General features: G+C 46.8%; 1 protein-coding gene across 1 annotated transcript in view; it reads left to right on the plus strand.

The window, feature by feature from the left end:
* The first annotated feature begins 5,780 nt into the window (after nt 1–5,780).
* The window catches only part of pgr (progesterone receptor), a 50,450-nt gene continuing 33,908 nt past the window's right edge, over nt 5,781–22,322 (plus strand). The window contains exons 1-2 of the mRNA XM_064985433.1: nt 5,781–6,929; nt 7,180–7,289. Of these exons, the coding sequence (XP_064841505.1) occupies nt 5,932–6,929; nt 7,180–7,289 (1,108 nt within the window). The 5' untranslated portion in view covers nt 5,781–5,931. The remainder of the gene's footprint in view (nt 6,930–7,179; nt 7,290–22,322) is intronic.

Here is a 22,322-nt window from a genome sequence, read left to right on the forward strand (position 1 = left end):
ATTGTGAAGCTAAATACACTTAATGTACTGTGAAATATTTTTGTAACATCTATTTGAATGTAATTATATATTAATGTTATTTTATATAATATAAATTACTGCCTTAATGTTGCTGGACCCCAGGAAGAGGTGGATCCCCATTAGTTCCTGTCAAGGCAGCAGCTACTCTTCCTGGGGTCCAGCAACATTAAGGCAGTAATTTATATAATATAAAATAACATTAATATATAATTACATTAAAATAGATTTTACAAAAATATTTCACAGTACATTAAGTGTATTTAGCTTCACAATGAAGCGTTTTACCATTTTCTTTTGACTTAATTTTTCTAATAAATCAAACAGCAGTTACCTTGCCAGCTACTTCAGTCAACTAAAGAGTAGCCAGTTTCTGCTCTGCTTGCTTTTACAACTCGGAGAAAGAGTGCAACACATACACACTGACAGCAGCTGCTCCGTTCCTCTCCCGTGCCGGTCCAGCTAGCCTTTCAGAAGCTTTGCCTTCACACAGCCTGCTATGTGGTGTTCGCAAGGTCCTAAAGCTCTTTTTTCTATCACAGTGCGATGATAAAACTGGGGAGACGAAAATGCAATTTCAGAATGTTGGGGGTCCTGTCACCAGAGAAAGTTGCAACCCTGTGACGCCATCAGAACCACAATCAGCATGGATACAAAGAGAGTCAGACCCACCGGCTCACAGCGACACAGGTAGAGCCGTTGACATGGCAAAGCCAACAGGGGGTTTCACGCGGCACAAAGGCAACAGCGGTATACATCTTTCAAAGCAATCTTCTCCAACCCTGAACAGCAGATGTTGCTTAAAGAGACATTATAATATATCATCATAAAAAAGTCAAGATATCCTTTTTGAGATGTTGTTTTTTGTACAGTAGGCTTGTGGAGAGTCATATAAATTGATATGAAATACGAATCACTTTTTACCTGAATAAAACTCCCTGGTAATATTACCAATCCCTGGTAGTATTAAAACATCAGATTAGATGTCTCTGTCCTCCCTGGTAATATTAAAACCTCAGATTAGATGATGTTTCTGTCCTCCCTGGTAATATTAAAACCTCAGATTAGATGATGTCTCTGTCCTCCCTGGTAATATTAAAACCTCAGATTAGATGTCTCTGTCCTCCCTGGTAATATTAAAACCTCAGATTAGATGATGTCTCTGTCCTCCCTGGTAATATTAGAACCTCAGATTAGATGATGTTTCTGTCCTCCCTGGTAATATTAAAAACTCAGATTAGATGATGTTTCTGTCCTCCCTGGTAATATTAAAAACTCAGATTAGATGATGTTTCTGTCCTCCCTGGTAATATTAGAACCTCAGATTAGATGATGTCTCTGTCCTCCCTGGTAATATTAAAACCTCAGATTAGATGATGTCTCTGTCCTCCCTGGTAATATTAAAACCTCAGATTAGATGATGTCTCTGTCCTCCCTGGTAATATTAGAACCTCAGATTAGATGATGTTTCTGTCCTCCCTGGTAATATTAAAAACTCAGATTAGATGATGTTTCTGTCCTCCCTGGTAATATTAAAAACTCAGATTAGATTATGTCTCTGTCCTCCCTGGTAATATTAAAACTCAGATTAGATGATGTCTCTGTCCTCCCTGGTAATATTAAAACCTCAGACTAGATGATGTCTCTGTCCTCCCTGGTAATATTAAAACTCAGATTAGATTATGTCTCTGTCCTCCCTGGTAATATTAGAACTCAGATTAGATTATGTCTCTGTCCTCCCTGGTAATATGAAAACCTCAGTCTAGATGATGTCTCTGTCCTCCCTGGTAATATTAAAACATCAGATTAGATGATGTCTCTGTCCTCCCTGGTAATACTAAAACTCAGTCTAGATGATGTCTCTGTCCTCCCTGGTAATACTAAAACTCAGTCTAGATGATGTCTCTGTCCTCCCTGGTAATACTAAAACTCAGTCTAGATGATGTCTCTGTCCTCCCTGGTAATACTAAAACTCAGTCTAGATTATGTCTCTGTCCTCCCTGGTAATATTAAAACCTCAGATTAGATGATGTTTCTGTCCTCCCTGGTAATATGAAAACCTCAGATTAGATGATGTCTCTGTCCTCCCTGGTAATACTAAAACTCAGATTAGATGATGTCTCTGTCCTCCCTGGTAATATGAAAACCTCAGATTAGATGATGTCTCTGTCCTCCCTGGTAATACTAAAACTCAGATTAGATGATGTCTCTGTCCTCCCTGGTAATACTAAAACTCAGATTAGATGATGTCTCTGTCCTCCCTGGTAATATTAAAAACTCAGATTAGATGATGTCTCTGTCCTCCCTGGTAATATGAAAACCTCAGATTAGATGATGTCTCTGTCCTCCCTGGTAATATGAAAACCTCAGATTAGATGTCTCTGTCCTCCCTGGTAATATTAAAACCTCAGACTAGATGTCTCTGTCCTCCCTGGTAATACTAAAACTCAGTCTAGATGATGTCTCTGTCCCCCCTGGTAATACTAAAACTCAGTCTAGATGATGTCTCTGTCCTCCCTGGTAATATTAAAACCTCAGATTAGATGATGTCTCTGACCTCCCTGGTAATATTAGAACCTCAGACTAGATGATGTCTCTGTCCTCCCTGGTAATATTAAAACCTCAGACTAGATGATGTCTCTGTCCTCCCTGGTAATACTAAAACTCAGTCTAGATGATGTCTCTGTCCTCCCTGGTAATACTAAACCTCAATCTAGATGATGTCTCTGAGTGGAACATGTGGAGGGTTCCCCCCCTCTTGCTGGTAATACTAAACCTCAGTCTAGATGATATCTCTGAGTGGAACATGTGGAGGGTTCCCCCCCTCTGTCCTCCCTGGTAATACTAAAACTCAGTCTAGATGACGTCTCTGAGTGGAACATGTGGAGGGTTCCCCCCCTCTGTCCTCCCTGGTAATACTAAAACTCAGTCTAGATGACGTCTCTGAGTGGAACATGTGGAGGGTTCCCCCCCTCTGTCCTCCCTGGTAATACTAAACCTCAGTCTAGATGATGTCTCTGTCCTCCCTGGGAATATTAGAACCTCAGATTAGATGATGTCTCTGTCCTCCCTGGGAATATTAGAACCTCAGATTAGATGATGTCTCTGTCCTCCCTGGTAATATTAAAACCTCAGATTAGATGATGTCTCTGTTCTCCCTGGTAATACTAAACCTCAGTCTAGATGATGTCTCTGAGTGGAACATGTGGAGGGTTCCCCCCCTCTGTCCTCCCTGGTAATACTAAACCTCAGTCTAGATGATGTCTCTGAGTGGAACATGTGGAGGGTTCCCCCCCTCTGTCCTCCCTGGTAATACTAAAACTCAGTCTAGATGATGTCTCTGTCCTCCCTGGTAATACTAAAACCTCAGTCTAGATGATGTCTCTGAGTGGAACATGCGGAGGGTTCCCCCCCTCTGTCCTCCCTGGTAATACTAAAACTCAGTCTAGATGATGTATCTGTCCTCCCTGGTAATACTAAAACCTCAGTCTAGATGATGTCTCTGAGTGGAACATGCGGAGGGTTCCCCCCCTCTGTCCTCCCTGGTAATACTAAAACTCAGTCTAGATGATGTCTCTGTCCTCCCTGGTAATACTAAAACCTCAGTCTAGATGATGTCTCTGAGTGGAACATGCGGAGGGTTCCCCCCCTCTGTCCTCCCTGGTAATACTAAAACTCAGTCTAGATGATGTCTCTGAGTGGAACATGTGGAGGGTTCCCCCCCTCTGTCCTCCCTGGTAATACTAAACCTCAGTCTAGATGATGTCTCTGTCCTCCCTGGTAATACTAAACCTCAGTCTAGATGATGTCTCTGAGTGGAACATGTGGAGGGTTCCCCCCCTCTGTCCTCCCTGGTAATACTAAACCTCAGTCTAGATGATGTCTCTGTCCTCCCTGGTAATACTAAAACTCAGTCTAGATGATGTCTCTGAGTGGAACATGTGGAGGGTTCCCCCCCTCTGTCCTCCCTGGTAATACTAAACCTCAGTCTAGATGATGTCTCTGTCCTCCCTGGTAATACTAAACCTCAGTCTAGATGATGTCTCTGAGTGGAACATGTGGAGGGTTCCCCCCCTCTGTCCTCCCTGGTAATACTAAAACTCAGTCTAGATGATGTCTCTGTCCTCCCTGGTAATACTAAAACCTCAGTCTAGATGATGTCTCTGAGTGGAACATGTGGAGGGTTCCCCCCCTCTGTCCTCCCTGGTAATACTAAAACTCAGTCTAGATGATGTCTCTGTCCTCCCTGGTAATACTAAAACCTCAGTCTAGATGATGTCTCTGAGTGGAACATGTGGAGGGTTCCCCCCCTCTGTCCTCCCTGGTAATACTAAAACTCAGTCTAGATGATGTCTCTGTCCTCCCTGGTAATACTAAAACCTCAGTCTAGATGATGTCTCTGAGTGGAACATGTGGAGGGTTCCCCCCCTCTGTCCTCCCTGGTAATACTAAAACCTCAGTCTAGATGATGTCTCTGAGTGGAACATGTGGAGGGTTCCCCCCCTCTTGCTCTCAGCCTGGGTGTCTCCTAGATACAGTCAAACACCAGCCCTCGTAAATTACAGGAGCTAAACTTAAACAAAGAACATGGGTTTTTACACAAGTCTAGTTTGCTGTTTTATACAAATAAAAATTTCCCAAAGAGAGTTGATTAGAAAGAAAGTAATGTGTTCCACTTTGATATTATTACAACTGAACATCAAAAGGTAATTTGATTTTTATCCTTCTTTACTTGAAGAGCTGCGCCTATTTGATGGTCAGTTTTAACACAGAAATAGAGATGTGTAACTATGTGTTTTAATTATGAACCATGGATATTCTGTGAAGGGCCACAAGGCATAATTTCGCCATTCAATGAACTCGTGCTACCCTGTTATCCTTGGCTGAGCTCTCTCTCTCTCTCTCTCTCTCTCTCTCTCTCTCTCTCTCTCTCTCTCTCTCTGTCTCTCTCTCTCTCTCTCTCTCTCTCTCTCTCTCTCTCTCTCGCTCTCTCTCTCTCTCTCTCTCTCTCTCTCTCTCTCTCTCGCTCTCTCTCTCTCTCTCTCTCTCTCTCTCTCTCTCTCTCTCTCTCTCTCTCTCTCTCTCTCTCGCTCTCTCTCTCTCTCTCTCTCTCTCTCTCTCTCTCTCTCTCTCTCTCTCTCTCTCTCTCTCTCTCTCTCTCTCTCTCTCTCTCTCTCTCTCTCTCTCTCTCTCTCTCTCTCTCTGTCTCTCTCTCTCTCTCTCTCTCTCTCTCTGTCTCTCTCTGTCTCTCTCTCTCTCTCTCTCTCTCTCTCTCTCTCTGTCTCTCTCTCTCTCTCTCTCTCTCTCGCTCTCTCTCTCTCTCTCTCTCTCTCTCTCTCTCTCTCTCTCTCTCTCTCTCTCTCTCTCTCTCTCTCTCTCTCTCTCTCTCTCTCTCTCTCTCTCTCTCTCTCTCTCTCTCTCTCTCTCTCTCTCTCTCTCTCTCATGTTAGCCTCTTACCCTGGCCAACCACTTGCTTATTGAAATAGGAAATGGAGACTTCATCATTATTGCACATCATCTGTAGCTGCTAACCATCCAGTGTAGTCTGGTCCCAAATGTGTTCGTAATGTCTCGTCAGCTTCTATGACCATTGTCATGCCAGTCATTAACCTAATGAGTCCTACCGCATTACCGGCGTGTTTTGGACTTCAAACCCCTTTTAAACATTGATTGAGCCACAGACGTATGGGTTGTACCATTGTATTTCTCTATATATACAGCAAGCCAGTGGTGGCTGCACAGCAAATCTGAAAGGGTCGAACACTAAAGGCACAGCCTGTCACAACGCAGAAAAGCATTTTGGGAAGTTCTTTCTTTGCACCAGGAGACACCACCCACTCTAGTCTCCTCGCCGACTGACAGGGACTCTGACTGACTGTCGTCGTCGTGATTTCTGTAGCTTTGACAACAGAATGGAAAATGAACACACAACAGACAGGATGGACACAGCGAACACATTGAGCCCAGACGTCACAGACTCCAGTAAAATAGTAAGTTATTTGATCGAGAAGTATAAAGATGTAGGATTTTCTCAGCCTCGGAAATTGTCTAAGGAGCCACAGTCTCAAGTCTGCACGTCCCCCGTAGTGCGTAGTTTTGGAAACGTTGGCACTTTGTGCGCTGCGCCTCCTGGCTCAAGTAACAACAGTGCCATGTTCAAAGACTGTACTGTCAGAGATAACGCCTCACTTATCAATAAATCTTTTTATGACCGCTCTGACCCTGTGCGCTGGACAGAGGTGCGTGGTATAGAGGGAGTGAAGGATTCCACGTTACCGCAGCCGATCCCAACAGTAACTCATGAAAGTTTGCAGAGAGCGGCTACGAACATGATATCGACGCCCAGTTCAACCACAGCCACCGGGGGTTGTAGGATCATCAAAGATGAGAAGGAGCCGTCACTAATCATGGAAACACCGTGTCCTGATTTTGACCTAACGGCCAGCATCCCTACCCTCGAGACCTGTTATGACAGCGAGAGGAAACAACAACAGTTAGGTTTTCTGGATGATTCGGCAGCGTCTTTCCCCACCTCCGCGCCTGGACAACAAGTACTATTGGACTGTTCACCGAACTTTCTAGTCGACTTGAATCAGAACGACCAGATGTCGACGGTTCCCCAGGTCCGTGCAGACTCACGTGGTATTCCCTTTCCTACTCATCCCGGTAAGGGCATGCTGAGTTTTGATGTAATGAGCAGTAACGGACAGGGTCCACAGCAGCATTTGATGATTTATAAGAGTGAAATGCCCAGATGGTCCATTCAGACCTCTCCTACTCATTCCTCGTTTTGGTGCCAGTCCAGCGGGGTCTCCGAGGACCAGTACCCACACCATGGCTACTCCTCCCCGGATGGAATTCACACCTCAGCCCTGCTCCAGAGGTCCCCAACCTATACAGGATATGGCGGGTAAGATTGACGCATTATTTAAAGTATAGCTGACCATAACCTTTGTAAAAGTCTCAGCAGTTTGGCATCTTTCAGATAATTTAAATGTGGTTTCATATTCATGCATTTGCGTTTTTTGTTTGTTGCCAAAATGAATCTGATTTGATTTGATGAGCTTGTTTTATTATTCCTCAATCAGCCAATTGCTGAGATATCAGAATGCCAATGTTGTCGGTGTAAATAACCAATGGCTCATTCCCTGGTTCTGCAGTGTTCCACCCCAGAGAATATGTATGATCTGTGGAGATGAGGCCTCAGGGTGTCACTATGGGGTCCTCACATGTGGAAGCTGCAAAGTGTTCTTTAAACGAGCGGTCGAAGGTAAGCAACACCATATCAGAGGATTGTAACAGTATATGGTATGGAGATTTGACTTGGACGTTTAAAGAATGACCACCGGTTGAACACTGCCATGGTACATGGGAGTAGCATGTGGTTGAACACTGCCATGGTACATGGGAGTAGCATGTGGTTGAACACTGCCATGGTACATGGGAGTAGCATGTGGTTGAACACTGCCATGGTACATGGGAGTAGCATGTGGTTGAACACTGCCATGGTACATGGGAGTAGCATGTGGTTGAACACTGCCATGGTACATGGGAGTAGCATGTGGTTGAACACTGCCATGGTACATGGGAGTAGCATGTGGTTGAACACTGCCATGGTACATGGGAGTAGCATGTGGTTGAACACTGCCATGGTACATGGGAGTAGCATGTGGTTGAGCCCTGCAATGGTACATGGGAGTAGCATGTGGTTGAACACTGCAATGGTACATGGGAGTAGCATGTGGTTGAACACTGCCATGGTACATGGGAGTAGAATGTGGTTGAGCAATGCAATGGTACATGGGAGTAGCATGTGGTTGAACACTGCCATGGTACATGGGAGTAGCATGTGGTTGAGCACTGCCATGGTACATGGGAGTAGCATGTGGTTGAACACTGCCATGGTACATGGGAGTAGCATGTGGTTGAACACTGCCATGGTACATGGGAGTAGCATGTGGTTGAACACTGCCATGGTACATGGGAGTAGCATGTGGTTGAACACTTCCATGGTACATGGGAGTAGCATGTGGTTGAACACTGCCATGGTACATGGGAGTAGCATGGGGTTGAACACTGCCATGGTACATGGGAGTAGCATGTGGTTGAACACTGCCATGGTACATGGGAGTAGCATGTGGTTGAACACTGCCATGGTACATGGGAGTAGCATGTGGTTGAACACTGCCATGGTACATGGGAGTAGCATGTGGTTGAACACTGCCATGGTACATGGGAGTAGCATGTGGTTGAACACTGCCATGGTACATGGGAGTAGCATGTGATTGAACACTGCCATGGTACATGGGAGTAGCATGTGGTTGAACACTGCCATGGTACATGGGAGTAGCATGTGATTGAGAGGAAAGGTTAATGATGATGTTTCAGGAAGAAAATAAAAACAGGTGTGGTTAAAAAAACAATACATATTGAGGCCTTTCGTGGCCTTTTGAGCCCTAATCCTCAGACACCAGACACGACAGAACTTTACACTTTTTACTAAGCACCATTTGTGCCTTTTTATAAACGAATGGCACAAAACTAAAGCAAAGTACAGACAGTATCACACAGTATCACAGTAACCAGTGTTCACGATGTTCTTCTTTTCTGACTTGTTTTGGTCTCGTAATCTTAGAGATTTATTGGTGCCCCTCAGTCTGACCATGGTCATGTCTCTCAGTCTGACTATGGTCATGTCTCACAGTCTGACTATGGTCATGTCTCACAGTCTGACCATGGTCATGTCTCTCAGTCTGACTATAGTCATATTACTCAGTCTGACTATGGTCATGTCTCTCAGTCTGACTATAGTCATATTACTCAGTCTGACTATAGTCATGTCTCTCAGTCTGACTATGGTCATGTCTCTCAGTCTGACTATGGTCATGTCTCTCAGTCTGACTATGGTCATGTCTCTCAGTCTGACTATGGTCATGTCTCTCAGTCTGACTATAGTCATGTCTCTCAGTCTGACTATGGTCATGTCTCTCAGTCTGACTATGGTCATGTCTCTCAGTCTGACTATGGTCATGTCTCTCAGTCTGACTATGGTCATGTCTCTCAGTCTGACTATAGTCATGTCTCTCAGTCTGACTATGGTCATGTCTCTAACCATGGTCAGTCTGACTATGGTCATGTCTCTCAGTCTGACTATGGTCATGTCTCTCAGTCTGACTATGGTCATGTCTCTCAGTCTGACTATAGTCATGTCTCTCAGTCTGACCATGGTCATGTCTCTCAGTCTGACTATAGTCATGTCTCTCAGTCTGACTATGGTCATGTCTCTCAGTCTGACCATGGTCATGTCTCTCAGTCTGACTATGGTCATGTCTCTCAGTCTGACTATGGTCATGTCTCTCAGTCTGACTATGGTCATGTCTCTCAGTCTGACTATGGTCATGTCTCTCAGTCTGACTATGGTCATGTCTCTCAGTCTGACTATGGTCATGTCTCTCAGTCTGACTATGGTCATGTCTCTCAGTCTGACTATGGTCATGTCTCTCAGTCTGACTATGGTCATGTCTCTCAGTCTGACTATGGTCATGTCTCTCAGTCTGACTATGGTCATGTCTCTCAGTCTGACTATGGTCATGTCTCTCAGTCTGACTATAGTCATGTCTCTCAGTCTGACCATGGTCATGTCTCTCAGTCTGACTATGGTCATGTCTCTCAGTCTGATAAATGAACAGTTTGCAGTTCTCCCAGTGTCAGCTCAATGAGTTTAAAGAGTTGAACGGCAAGATAACAGCCGTCTGTAAGCCACTGATAGAGGACATCAGTTCTGAACCCATGATTACAATGACAGATACATCAGACTTGTGGGAAAATCAAGGTGAAATATGGTTGTGGACAGGATTGCAGAATCTCCACGTGAGACCTGGATGAAGTCTGAGGACAAAGTTATGGAAATGATTTCTGAGTATTGAATATGGACCAAAGGAAGATTGAGGTGGAGCGTGCCCACAAGACTGGAAAACCCACCACCGGCCCAGGTGACAGGCCCAGGCAGATGGTCGTCAAGTTCCTGGGGTTCAAGTACAAGGTTGCGTTTCTGGAAAGAGCCAAGAACTTGAGAGGAATGTATATCTTCCTCAACGAGGACTATCCTGAAGCTGTGCGCCAGAAGAGGAAAGAACTGATCCCAGCCATGAAAGCTGCCAGAGTCCGTGGGAACATTGCTTACATCTGCTATGACAGACTCATTGTCCACCCTCCCTCCCAGAAGCCTGGAAGGGATGAGAGAGCCAAGGTTTATAGCTTCAACCCCACAGCACACACACCAACTGATTAATGGACTGCTGAATGTATATGTTTTTATTTAGCTCTTTTCAGCATTATGTCTCTGATAAGCAGAGACATCACTTCCCAGGAAAGGGCTGAAATTAGCCCATGTTAATATTGTAACGATGTGCGCTGATAGTCGGGAAGCAAGTTCAGGGGGTGAGTGTTTTAATAAATAAACACAACACAAAAACAAGAAACACAAACAACGCACAGAACTGACACAGGAACAGAAACAATAACGCCTGGGGAAGGAACCGAGGGGAGTGACATATATAGGGAAGGTAATCAGGGAAGTGATGGACTCCAGGTGAGCATGATGACGCGCAGGTGAGTGTAACAATGGTGACAGGTGTGTGCCATAACGAGAGAGGGAGAGGCCGGAGAGGGAACACACGTGACAGTACCCCCACTCAGACCTGTGGCTCCAACCACAGGACGCCGACCAAAAAGACGATCACGGGGATCAGGAGGGGAACGGTCACCTCTGCTGAGGCGCGGGAAGCCTGTCAGTCCTGCTGAGATGGGGGAGCATGGCGACCTAGAGCACCGGAGAGAGCATACGTGACAGTACCCCCTCCCCTGTGCGTTCGGCTCCAGCCACAGGACGCCAACCAAAAGGACGATCACGGGGATCAGGAGGGGAACGGTCACCTCTGCTGAGGCGCGGGAAGCCTGTCAGTCCTGCTGAGATGGGGGAGCATGGCGACCTAGAGCACCGGAGAGAGCATACGTGACAGTACCCCCTCCCCTGTGCGTTCGGCTCCAGCCACAGGACGCCAACCAAAAGGACGATCACGGGGATCAGGAGGGGAACGGTCACCTCTGCTGAGGCGCGGGAAGCCTGTCAGTCCTGCTGAGATGGGGAAGCATGGCGACCTAGAGCACCGGAGAGAGCATACGTGACAGTACCCCCTCCCCTGTGCGTTCGGCTCCAGCCACAGGACGCCAACCAAAAAGACGATCACGGGGATCAGGAGGGGAACGGTCACCTCTGCTGAGGCGCGGGAAGCCTGTCAGTCCTGCTGAGATGGGGAAGCATGGCGACCTAGAGCACCGGAGAGAGCATACGTGACAGTACCCCCTCCCCTGTGCGTTCGGCTCCAGCCACAGGACGCCAACCAAAAAGACGATCACGGGGATCAGGAGGGGAACGGTCACCTCTGCTGAGGCGCGGGAAGCCTGTCAGTCCTGCTGAGATGGGGAAGCATGGCGACCTAGAGCACCGGAGAGAGCATACGTGACAGTACCCCCTCCCCTGTGCGTTCGGCTCCAGCCACAGGACGCCAACCAAAAGACGATCACGGGGATCAGGAGGGGAACGGTCACCTCTGCTGAGGCGCGGGAAGCCTGTCAGTCCTGCTGAGATGGGGAAGCATGGCGACCTAGAGCACCGGAGAGAGCATACGTGACAGTACCCCCTCCCCTGTGCGTTCGGCTCCAGCCACAGGACGCCAACCAAAAGGACGATCACGGGGATCAGGAGGGGAACGGTCACCTCTGCTGAGGCGCGGGAAGCCTGTCAGTCCTGCTGAGATGGGGGAGCATGGCGACCTAGAGCACCGGAGAGAGCATACGTGACAGTACCCCCTCCCCTGTGCGTTCGGCTCCAGCCACAGGACGCCAACCAAAAGGACGATCACGGGGATCAGGAGGGGAACGGTCACCTCTGCTGAGGCGCGGGAAGCCTGTCAGTCCTGCTGAGATGGGGAAGCATGGCGACCTAGAGCACCGGAGAGAGCATACGTGACAGTACCCCCTCCCCTGTGCGTTCGGCTCCAGCCACAGGACGCCAACCAAAAAGACGATCACGGGGATCAGGAGGGGAACGGTCACCTCTGCTGAGGCGCGGGAAGCCTGTCAGTCCTGCTGAGATGGGGAAGCATGGCGACCTAGAGCACCGGAGAGAGCATACGTGACAGTACCCCCTCCCCTGTGCGTTCGGCTCCAGCCACAGGACGCCAACCAAAAAGACGATCACGGGGATCAGGAGGGGAACGGTCACCTCTGCTGAGGCGCGGGAAGCCTGTCAGTCCTGCTGAGATGGGGAAGCATGGCGACCTAGAGCACCGGAGAGAGCATACGTGACAGTACCCCCTCCCCTGTGCGTTCGGCTCCAGCCACAGGACGCCAACCAAAAAGACGATCACGGGGATCAGGAGGGGAACGGTCACCTCTGCTGAGGCGCGGGAAGCCTGTCAGTCCTGCTGAGATGGGGAAGCATGGCGACCTAGAGCACCGGAGAGAGCATACGTGACAGTACCCCCTCCCCTGTGCGTTCGGCTCCAGCCACAGGACGCCAACCAAAAAGACGATCACGGGGATCAGGAGGGGAACGGTCACCTCTGCTGAGGCGCGGGAAGCCTGTCAGTCCTGCTGAGATGGGGAAGCATGGCGACCTAGAGCACCGGAGAGAGCATACGTGACAGTACCCCCTCCCCTGTGCGTTCGGCTCCAGCCACAGGACGCCAACCAAAAGGACGATCACGGGGATCAGGAGGGGAACGGTCACCTCTGCTGAGGCGCGGGAAGCCTGTCAGTCCTGCTGAGATGGGGAAGCATGGCGACCTAGAGCACCGGAGAGAGCATACGTGACAGTACCCCCTCCCCTGTGCGTTCGGCTCCAGCCACAGGACGCCAACCAAAAGGACGATCCTGGGGATCAGGAGGGGACCGGTCACCCCTACTGAGGCGCGGGAAGCCTGTCAGTCCTGCTGAGATGGGGAAGCATGGCGACCTAGAGCACCGGAGAGAGCATACGTGACAGTACCCCCTCCCCTGTGCGTTCGGCTCCAGCCACAGGACGCCAACCAAAAAGACGATCACGGGGATCAGGAGGGGAACGGTCACCTCTGCTGAGGCGCGGGAAGCCTGTCAGTCCTGCTGAGATGGGGAAGCATGGCGACCTAGAGCACCGGAGAGAGCATACGTGACAGTACCCCCTCCCCTGTGCGTTCGGCTCCAGCCACAGGACGCCAACCAAAAAGACGATCACGGGGATCAGGAGGGGAACGGTCACCTCTGCTGAGGCGCGGGAAGCCTGTCAGTCCTGCTGAGATGGGGAAGCATGGCGACCTAGAGCACCGGAGAGAGCATACGTGACAGTACCCCCTCCCCTGTGCGTTCGGCTCCAGCCACAGGACGCCAACCAAAAGGACGATCACGGGGATCAGGAGGGGAACGGTCACCTCTGCTGAGGCGCGGGAAGCCTGTCAGTCCTGCTGAGATGGGGAAGCATGGCGACCTAGAGCACCGGAGAGAGCATACGTGACAGTACCCCCTCCCCTGTGCGTTCGGCTCCAGCCACAGGACGCCAACCAAAAAGACGATCACGGGGATCAGGAGGGGACCGGTCACCCCTACTGAGGCGCGGGAAGCCTGTCAGTCCTGCTGAGATGGGGAAGCATGGCGACCTAGAGCACCGGAGAGAGCATACGTGACAGTACCCCCTCCCCTGTGCGTTCGGCTCCAGCCACAGGACGCCAACCAAAAGGACGATCACGGGGATCAGGAGGGGAACGGTCACCTCTGCTGAGGCGCGGGAAGCCTGTCAGTCCTGCTGAGATGGGGAAGCATGGCGACCTAGAGCACCGGAGAGAGCATACGTGACAGTACCCCCTCCCCTGTGCGTTCGGCTCCAGCCACAGGACGCCAACCAAAAAGACGATCACGGGGATCAGGAGGGGACCGGTCACCCCTACTGAGGCGCGGGAAGCCTGTCAGTCCTGCTGAGATGGGGAAGCATGGCGACCTAGAGCACCGGAGAGAGCATACGTGACAGTACCCCCTCCCCTGTGCGTTCGGCTCCAGCCACAGGACGCCAACCAAAAGGACGATCACGGGGATCAGGAGGGGAACGGTCACCTCTGCTGAGGCGCGGGAAGCCTGTCAGTCCTGCTGAGATGGGGAAGCATGGCGACCTAGAGCACCGGAGAGAGCATACGTGACAGTACCCCCTCCCCTGTGCGTTCGGCTCCAGCCACAGGACGCCAACCAAAAGGACGATCCTGGGGATCAGGAGGGGACCGGTCACCCCTACTGAGGCGCGGGAAGCCTGTCAGTCCTGCTGAGATGGGGAAGCATGGCGACCTAGAGCACCGGAGAGAGCATACGTGACAGTACCCCCTCCCCTGTGCGTTCGGCTCCAGCCACAGGACGCCAACCAAAAGGACGATCCTGGGGATCAGGAGGGGAACGGTCACCCCTGCTGATGTGCGGGAACCTGTCGCTTGGCTGGGGCACGGGAGCCTGGCGATCATGTATGAGAGCCTGATGAGTGGGTGGAAGCAGGGGAGCCTGTTGATCTGTCTGAGGCATGAGATCCTGACGAGCTGGCTGTAGCAGGGGAGCCTGTTGATCTGTCTGAGGCATGAGAGCCTGTAGCAGCTCCCGGACCCAACGTCATTCCCACCGAGAGGTGAGGCGTCATTCTATAACAAGTGCTCTGAGAGTCGGGAAGCAAGTTCAGGGAGTGAGAGTTTTAATAAATAATAATAAATAAACAATGAACACAAACCACAAACAACGCAACAACATGAAAACAGAGTCAATAACGACTGAGGAAAGAACGGAGGGGAGTGACAGATATAGGGAAGATAATCAAGGAGGTGATGGAGACCAGGTGAGTGTCATGAGGCGCTGGTGCGCGAGACGATGGTGACAGGTGTGCGGAACAATCAGCAGCCTGATGACCCAGAGGCCGGAGAGGGAGTACACGTGACAAATATATGTAACCGCAGACAGAAGGCTCATGAAATCAATCATTTACAAACATCAGATAACATTCATATATCAGCCATTTCTGAGACTCACTGAGATAATTCATTTGAAGATACAGCATCAGCAATACAAGGATATAACATCTACAGAAGAGACAGAAATGCAAAGTGTTGTTGTATATATTCAGAGCCATATCCCTGTAATGTTTATAGGGAAGGTGTTGTATATAGTCAGAGCCATATCCCTGTAATGTTTATAGGGGAGGTGTTGTATATACTCAGAGCCATATCCCTGTAATGTTTATAGGGGAGGTGTTGTATATATTCAGAGCCATATCCCTGTAATGTTTATAGGGGAGGTGTTGTATATATTCAGAGCCATATCCCTGTAATGTTTATAGGGGAGGTGTTGTATATATTCAGAGCCATATCCCTGTAATGTTTATAGGGGAGGTGTTGTATATATTCAGAGCCATATCCCTGTAATGTTTATAGGGGAGGTGTTGTTGTATATATTCAGAGCCATATCCCTGTAATGTTTATAGGGGAGGTGTTGTATATATTCAGAGCCATATCCCTGTAATGTTTATAGGGGAGGTGTTGTATATATTCAGAGCCATATCCCTGTAATGTTTATAGGGGAGGTGTTGTATATATTCAGAGCCATATCCCTGTAATGTTTATAGGGGAGGTGCTGTATATATTCAGAGCCATATCCCTGTAATGTTTATAGGGGAGGTGTTGTATATATTCAGAGCCATATCCCTGTAATGTTTATAGGGGAGGTGTTGTATATATTCAGAGCCATATCCCTGTATTGTTTATAGGGAAGGTGTTGTATATATTCAGAGCCATATCCCTGTAATGTTTATAGGGGAGGTGTTGTATATATTCAGAGCCATATCCCTGTAATGTTTATAGGGGAGGTGTTGTATATATTCAGAGCCATATCCCTGTAATGTTTATAGGGGAGGTGTTGTATATATTCAGAGCCATATCCCTGTAATGTTTATAGGGGAGGTGTTGTATATATTCAGAGCCATATCCCTGTAATGTTTATAGGGGAGGTGTTGTATATATTCAGAGCCATATCCCTGTAATGTTTATAGGGGAGGTGTTGTTGTATATATTCAGAGCCATATCCCTGTAATGTTTATAGGGGAGGTGTTGTATATAGTCAGAGCCATATCCCTGTAATGTTTATAGGGGAGGTGTTGTATATATTCAGAGCCATATCCCTGTAATGTTTATAGGGGAGGTGTTGTTGTATATATTCAGAGCCATATCCCTGTAATGTTTATAGGGGAGGTGTTGTATATATTCAGAGCCATATCCCTGTAATGTTTATAGGGGAGGTGTTGTATATATTCAGAGCCATATCCCTGTAATGTTTATAGGGGAGGTGTTGTATATAGTCAGAGCCATATCCCTGTAATGTTTATAGGGGAGGTGTTGTATATATTCAGAGCCATATCCCTGTAATGTTTATAGGGGAGGTGTTGTTGTATATATTCAGAGCCATATCCCTGTAATGTTTATAGGGGAGGTGTTGTATATATTCAGAGCCATATCCCTGTAATGTTTATAGGGGAGGTGTTGTATATATTCAGAGCCATATCCCTGTAATGTTTATAGGGGAGGTGTTGTATATAGTCAGAGCCATATCCCTGTAATGTTTATAGGGGAGGTGTTGTATATATTCAGAGCCATATCCCTGTAATGTTTATAGGGGAGGTGTTGTTGTATATATTCAGAGCCATATCCCTGTAATGTTTATAGGGGAGGTGTTGTATATATTCAGAGCCATATCCCTGTAATGTTTATAGGGGAGGTGTTGTATATATTCAGAGCCATATCCCTGTAATGTTTATAGGGGAGGTGTTGTTGTATATATTCAGAGCCATATCCCTGTAATGTTTATAGGGGAGGTGTTGTATATATTCAGAGCCATATCCCTGTAATGTTTATGGGTGAGGTGTTGTTGTATATATTCAGAGCCATATCCCTGTAATTTTTATAGGGGAGGTGTTATATATATTCAGAGCCATATCCCTGTAATGTTTATAGGGGAGGTGATGTATATACTCAGAGCCATATCCCTGTAATGTTTATAGGGGAGGTGTTGTATATATTCAGAGCCATATCCCTGTAATGTTTATAGGGGAGGTGTTGTATATATTCAGAGCCATATCCCTGTAATGTTTATAGGGGAGGTGTTGTTGTATATATTCAGAGCCATATCCCTGTAATGTTTATAGGGGAGGTGTTGTTGTATATATTCAGAGCCATATCCCTGTAATGTTTATAGGGGAGGTGTTGTATATATTCAGAGCCATATCCCTGTAATGTTTATAGGGGAGGTGTTGTATATATTCAGAGCCATATCCCTGTAATGTTTATAGGGGAGGTGTTGTATATATTCAGAGCCATATCCCTGTAATGTTTATAGGGGAGGTGTTGTATATATTCAGAGCCATATCCCTGTAATGTTTATAGGGGAGGTGTTGTATATAGTCAGAGCCATATCCCTGTAATGTTTATAGGGGAGGTGTTGTATATATTCAGAGCCATATCCCTGTAATGTTTATAGGGGAGGTGTTGTATATATTCAGAGCCATATCCCTGTAATGTTTATAGGGGAGGTGTTGTATATATTCAGAGCCATATCCCTGTAATGTTTATAGGGGAGGTGTTGTATATATTCAGAGCCATATCCCTGTAATGTTTATAGGGGAGGTGTTGTATATATTCAGAGCCATATCCCTGTAATGTTTATAGGGGAGGTGTTGTATATATTCAGAGCCATATCCCTGTAATGTTTATAGGGGAGGTGTTGTATATATTCAGAGCCATATCCCTGTAATGTTTATAGGGGAGGTGTTGTATATATTCAGAGCCATATCCCTGTAATGTTTATAGGGGAGGTGTTGTTGTATATAGTCAGAGCCATATCCCTGTAATGTTTATAGGGGAGGTGTTGTATATATTCAGAGCCATATCCCTGTAATGTTTATAGGGGAGGTGTTGTATATATTCAGAGCCATATCCCTGTAATGTTTATAGGGGAGGTGTTGTATATACTCAGAGCCATATCCCTGTAATGTTTATAGGGGAGGTGTTGTTGTATATATTCAGAGCCATATCCCTGTAATGTTTATAGGGGAGGTGTTGTTGTATATATTCAGAGCCATATCCCTGTAATGTTTATAGGGGAGGTGTTGTTGTATATATTCAGAGCCATATCCCTGTAATGTTTATAGGGGAGGTGTTGTTGTATATATTCAGAGCCATATCCCTGTAATGTTTATAGGGGAGGTGTTGTATATATTCAGAGCCATATCCCTGTAATGTTTATGGGGGAGGTGTTGTTGTATATATTCAGGGCCATATCCCTGTAATGTTTATAGGGGAGGTGTTGTTGTATATATCCAGAGCCATATCCCTGTAATGTTTATAGGGGAGGTGTTGTATATAGTCAGAGCCATATCCCTGTAATGTTTATAGGGGAGGTGTTGTATATATTCAGAGCCATATCCCTGTAATGTTTATAGGGGAGGTGTTGTTGTATATATTCAGAGCCATATCCCTGTAATGTTTATAGGGGAGGTGTTGTATATATTCAGAGCCATATCCCTGTAATGTTTATAGGGGAGGTGTTGTATATATTCAGAGCCATATCCCTGTAATGTTTATAGGGGAGGTGTTGTTGTATATAGTCAGAGCCATATCCCTGTAATGTTTATAGGGGAGGTGTTGTATATATTCAGAGCCATATCCCTGTAATGTTTATAGGGGAGGTGTTGTATATATTCAGAGCCATATCCCTGTAATGTTTATAGGGGAGGTGTTGTATATACTCAGAGCCATATCCCTGTAATGTTTATAGGGGAGGTGTTGTTGTATATATTCAGAGCCATATCCCTGTAATGTTTATAGGGGAGGTGTTGTTCTATATATTCAGAGCCATATCCCTGTAATGTTTATAGGGGAGGTGTTGTTGTATATATTCAGAGCCATATCCCTGTAATGTTTATAGGGGAGGTGTTGTTGTATATATTCAGAGCCATATCCCTGTAATGTTTATAGGGGAGGTGTTGTATATATTCAGAGCCATATCCCTGTAATGTTTATGGGGGAGGTGTTGTTGTATATATTCAGGGCCATATCCCTGTAATGTTTATAGGGGAGGTGTTGTATATATTCAGAGCCATATCCCTGTAATGTTTATAGGGGAGGTGTTATATATATTCAGAGCCATATCCCTGTAATGTTTATAGGGGAGGTGTTGTTGTATATATCCAGAGCCATATCCCTGTAATGTTTATAGGGGAGGTGTTGTATATAGTCAGAGCCATATCCCTGTAATGTTTATAGGGGAGGTGTTGTATATATTCAGAGCCATATCCCTGTAATGTTTATAGGGGAGGTGTTGTTGTATATATTCAGAGCCATATCCCTGTAATGTTTATAGGGGAGGTGTTGTATATATTCAGAGCCATATCCCTGTAATGTTTATAGGGGAGGTGTTGTATATATTCAGAGCCATATCCCTGTAATGTTTATAGGGGAGGTGTTGTATATATTCAGAGCCATATCCCTGTAATGTTTATAGGGGAGGTGTTGTTGTATATAGTCAGAGCCATATCCCTGTAATGTTTATAGGGGAGGTGTTGTATATATTCAGAGCCATATCCCTGTAATGTTTATAGGGGAGGTGTTGTATATATTCAGAGCCATATCCCTGTAATGTTTATAGGGGAGGTGTTGTATATACTCAGAGCCATATCCCTGTATTGTTTATATGGGAGGTGTTGTTGTATATATTCAGAGCCATATCCCTGTAATGTTTATAGGGGAGGTGTTGTATATATTCAGAGCCATATCCCTGTAATGTTTATAAGGGAGGTGTTGTATATTCTCAGAGCCATATCCCTGTAATGTTTATAGGGGAGGTGTTGTTGTATATATTCAGAGCCATATCCCTGTAATGTTTATAGGGGAGGTGTTGTATATATTCAGAGCCATATCCCTGTAATGTTTATAAGGGAGGTGTTGTATATACTCAGAGCCATATCCCTGTAATGTTTATAGGGGAGGTGTTGTTGTATATATTCAGAGCCATATCCCTGTAATGTTTATAGGGGAGGTGTTGTTGTATATATTCAGAGCCATATCCCTGTAATGTTTATAGTGGAGGTGTTGTATATACTCAGAGCCATATCCCTGTAATGTTTATAGGGGAGGTGTTGTATATATTCAGAGCCATATCCCTGTAATGTTAAAGGGGAGGTGTTGTATATACTCAGAGCCATATCCCTGTAATGTTTATAGGGGAGGTGTTGTTGTATATATTCAGAGCCATATCCCTGTAATGTTTATAGGGGAGGTGTTGTATATATTCAGAGCCATATCCCTGTAATGCTTAGAGAAGATCTTAAGTGTTATTGAAGTGTTGTGGTTGCAGGTTCACTTGGCACATCTAAGCCGTTTCTTTTGCGGTGTTGCTATTGGCCATCAAGTGCTAACAGTCTGAATCTAAATAATATATGTGAAATGCTTAATATTGTATGTGATGTAAACAGAGATGTCTACTTCCTTGGGGACCTAGATATTGACTGGTTTTCATCAAGGTGTCCGCTCAAGAGGAAGCATCTCACTGTAACCAGTGCCTGTAATCTGGTTCAGGTTATTAATCAACCTACCAGGGTGTTTACAAACACTACAGGAACAAGATCATCCACATGTATCGATCACATCTTTACTAATCATGTAGAACTTTGTTCTAAAGCTGTATCCGTACCCAGTGATCACAATATAGTGGCTATATCTAGGAGATTCAAAGTTTCAACATCTGGGACAAAATATTTTTTTTGTGACTCTTATGTGGATGAAGTTAAAACATATTAGTTGGTCTGATGTGATTAATGAGGAGCATCCAGACGCTATGTAATGTGTGTGTAGGTAGCAGGGACAGTCTTAATATGACTCCAAAACCAAAATTACATAATAAATAAAAGTGTGTACCAGAACCCGTCGCACACCAATACATAATACATGTACATACAAAACAAACAATCTCTGACAAGGACATGATGGGAAACAGAGGGTTAAGGGTTAACAGGTGGTGTTATCCTGTGTAAACAGGGCCTCCACAGTCTGTAGGGCCGTAGGGAGACTGGGAAACGGGAGGAGACAACAGGACATAGAAAAATGATCCACAACGACCAGGATCGTGGTGTTTCCCTGTGAAGGTGGAATAACGGTTAGGAAATCCACCGACAGGTGCGACCACGGCCGTTGTGGAAAGGTTAAGGGTTGTAACTTCCCTCTGGGCAGGTGTCTAGGGGCCTTGCACTGGGCGCACACCGAGCAGGAGGAGACATAACCCTCACGTCCTTAGCTAAAGTAGGCCACCTACCTACCACTTCCCACTAAGACAGCGCACCGTCCGACCGATCCCAGGTTGACCAGAGGAGGGTGACGTGTGAGCCCCGTGTGGGAGTGGGATCCATGGGCCGCTCCTCTGTGTCATACAGCCGGGACAATGCGTCTGCCTTAATGTTCTGGGGTCGGTAAGAAAGGGTCAAAACAAACCGGGAGAAAAACATGGCCCACCTTGCCTGGCGAGGGTTCAGTTTCCTCGCCGCCCGGATGTACTCCAGATTGCGGTGGTCAGTCCAGATGAGAAAACGATGTCTAGCCCCCTCAAGCCAATGTCCCCACGCCTTCAGGGCCTTGACGGCAGACAACAACTCCCAGTCCCCCACGTCATAGTTTTGCTCCGCCGGGAAGAGCTTCTTAGAGAAGAAGGCACAAGGGCGGAGCTTCGGTGGCGTACCCAAGTGCTGAGAGAGCACAGCTCCTATCCCAGCCTCGGACACGTTCACCTCCACTATGAACACCAAAGAGGGATCCTGATGGGCCAGCACGGGAGCCATGGTAAACAAAGCCCTCAGGTGACTTAAAGCCCTGATCGCCTCAGCTGAGCACTGCTGAGCATCTGGAGTACGGACCCCCCTTCAGCAGTGAAGTAATGGGAGCCGCTACCTGACCAAAACCCCGGATAAACCTCTGGTAGTAGTTGGCAAACCCTTAAGAATCTCTGCACCTCCTTAACCGTGGTGGCAGTCGGCCAATTACGCATGGCTGAAATGTGGTCACTCTCCATCTCCACCCCTGCCGTGGAAATGCGATACCCTAGGAAGGAGACGGACAGTTGGAAAATCAGCCTTGACGTACAGGTCATGCTCCAATAGGCGACCAAGCACTTTGCGCACCAGGGACACATGCTCGGCGCGTGTAGC

Source organism: Oncorhynchus masou, chromosome 13 (genome assembly GCF_036934945.1).
Source record: "Oncorhynchus masou masou isolate Uvic2021 chromosome 13, UVic_Omas_1.1, whole genome shotgun sequence".
Taxonomy (NCBI): Eukaryota; Metazoa; Chordata; class Actinopteri; order Salmoniformes; family Salmonidae; genus Oncorhynchus; species Oncorhynchus masou.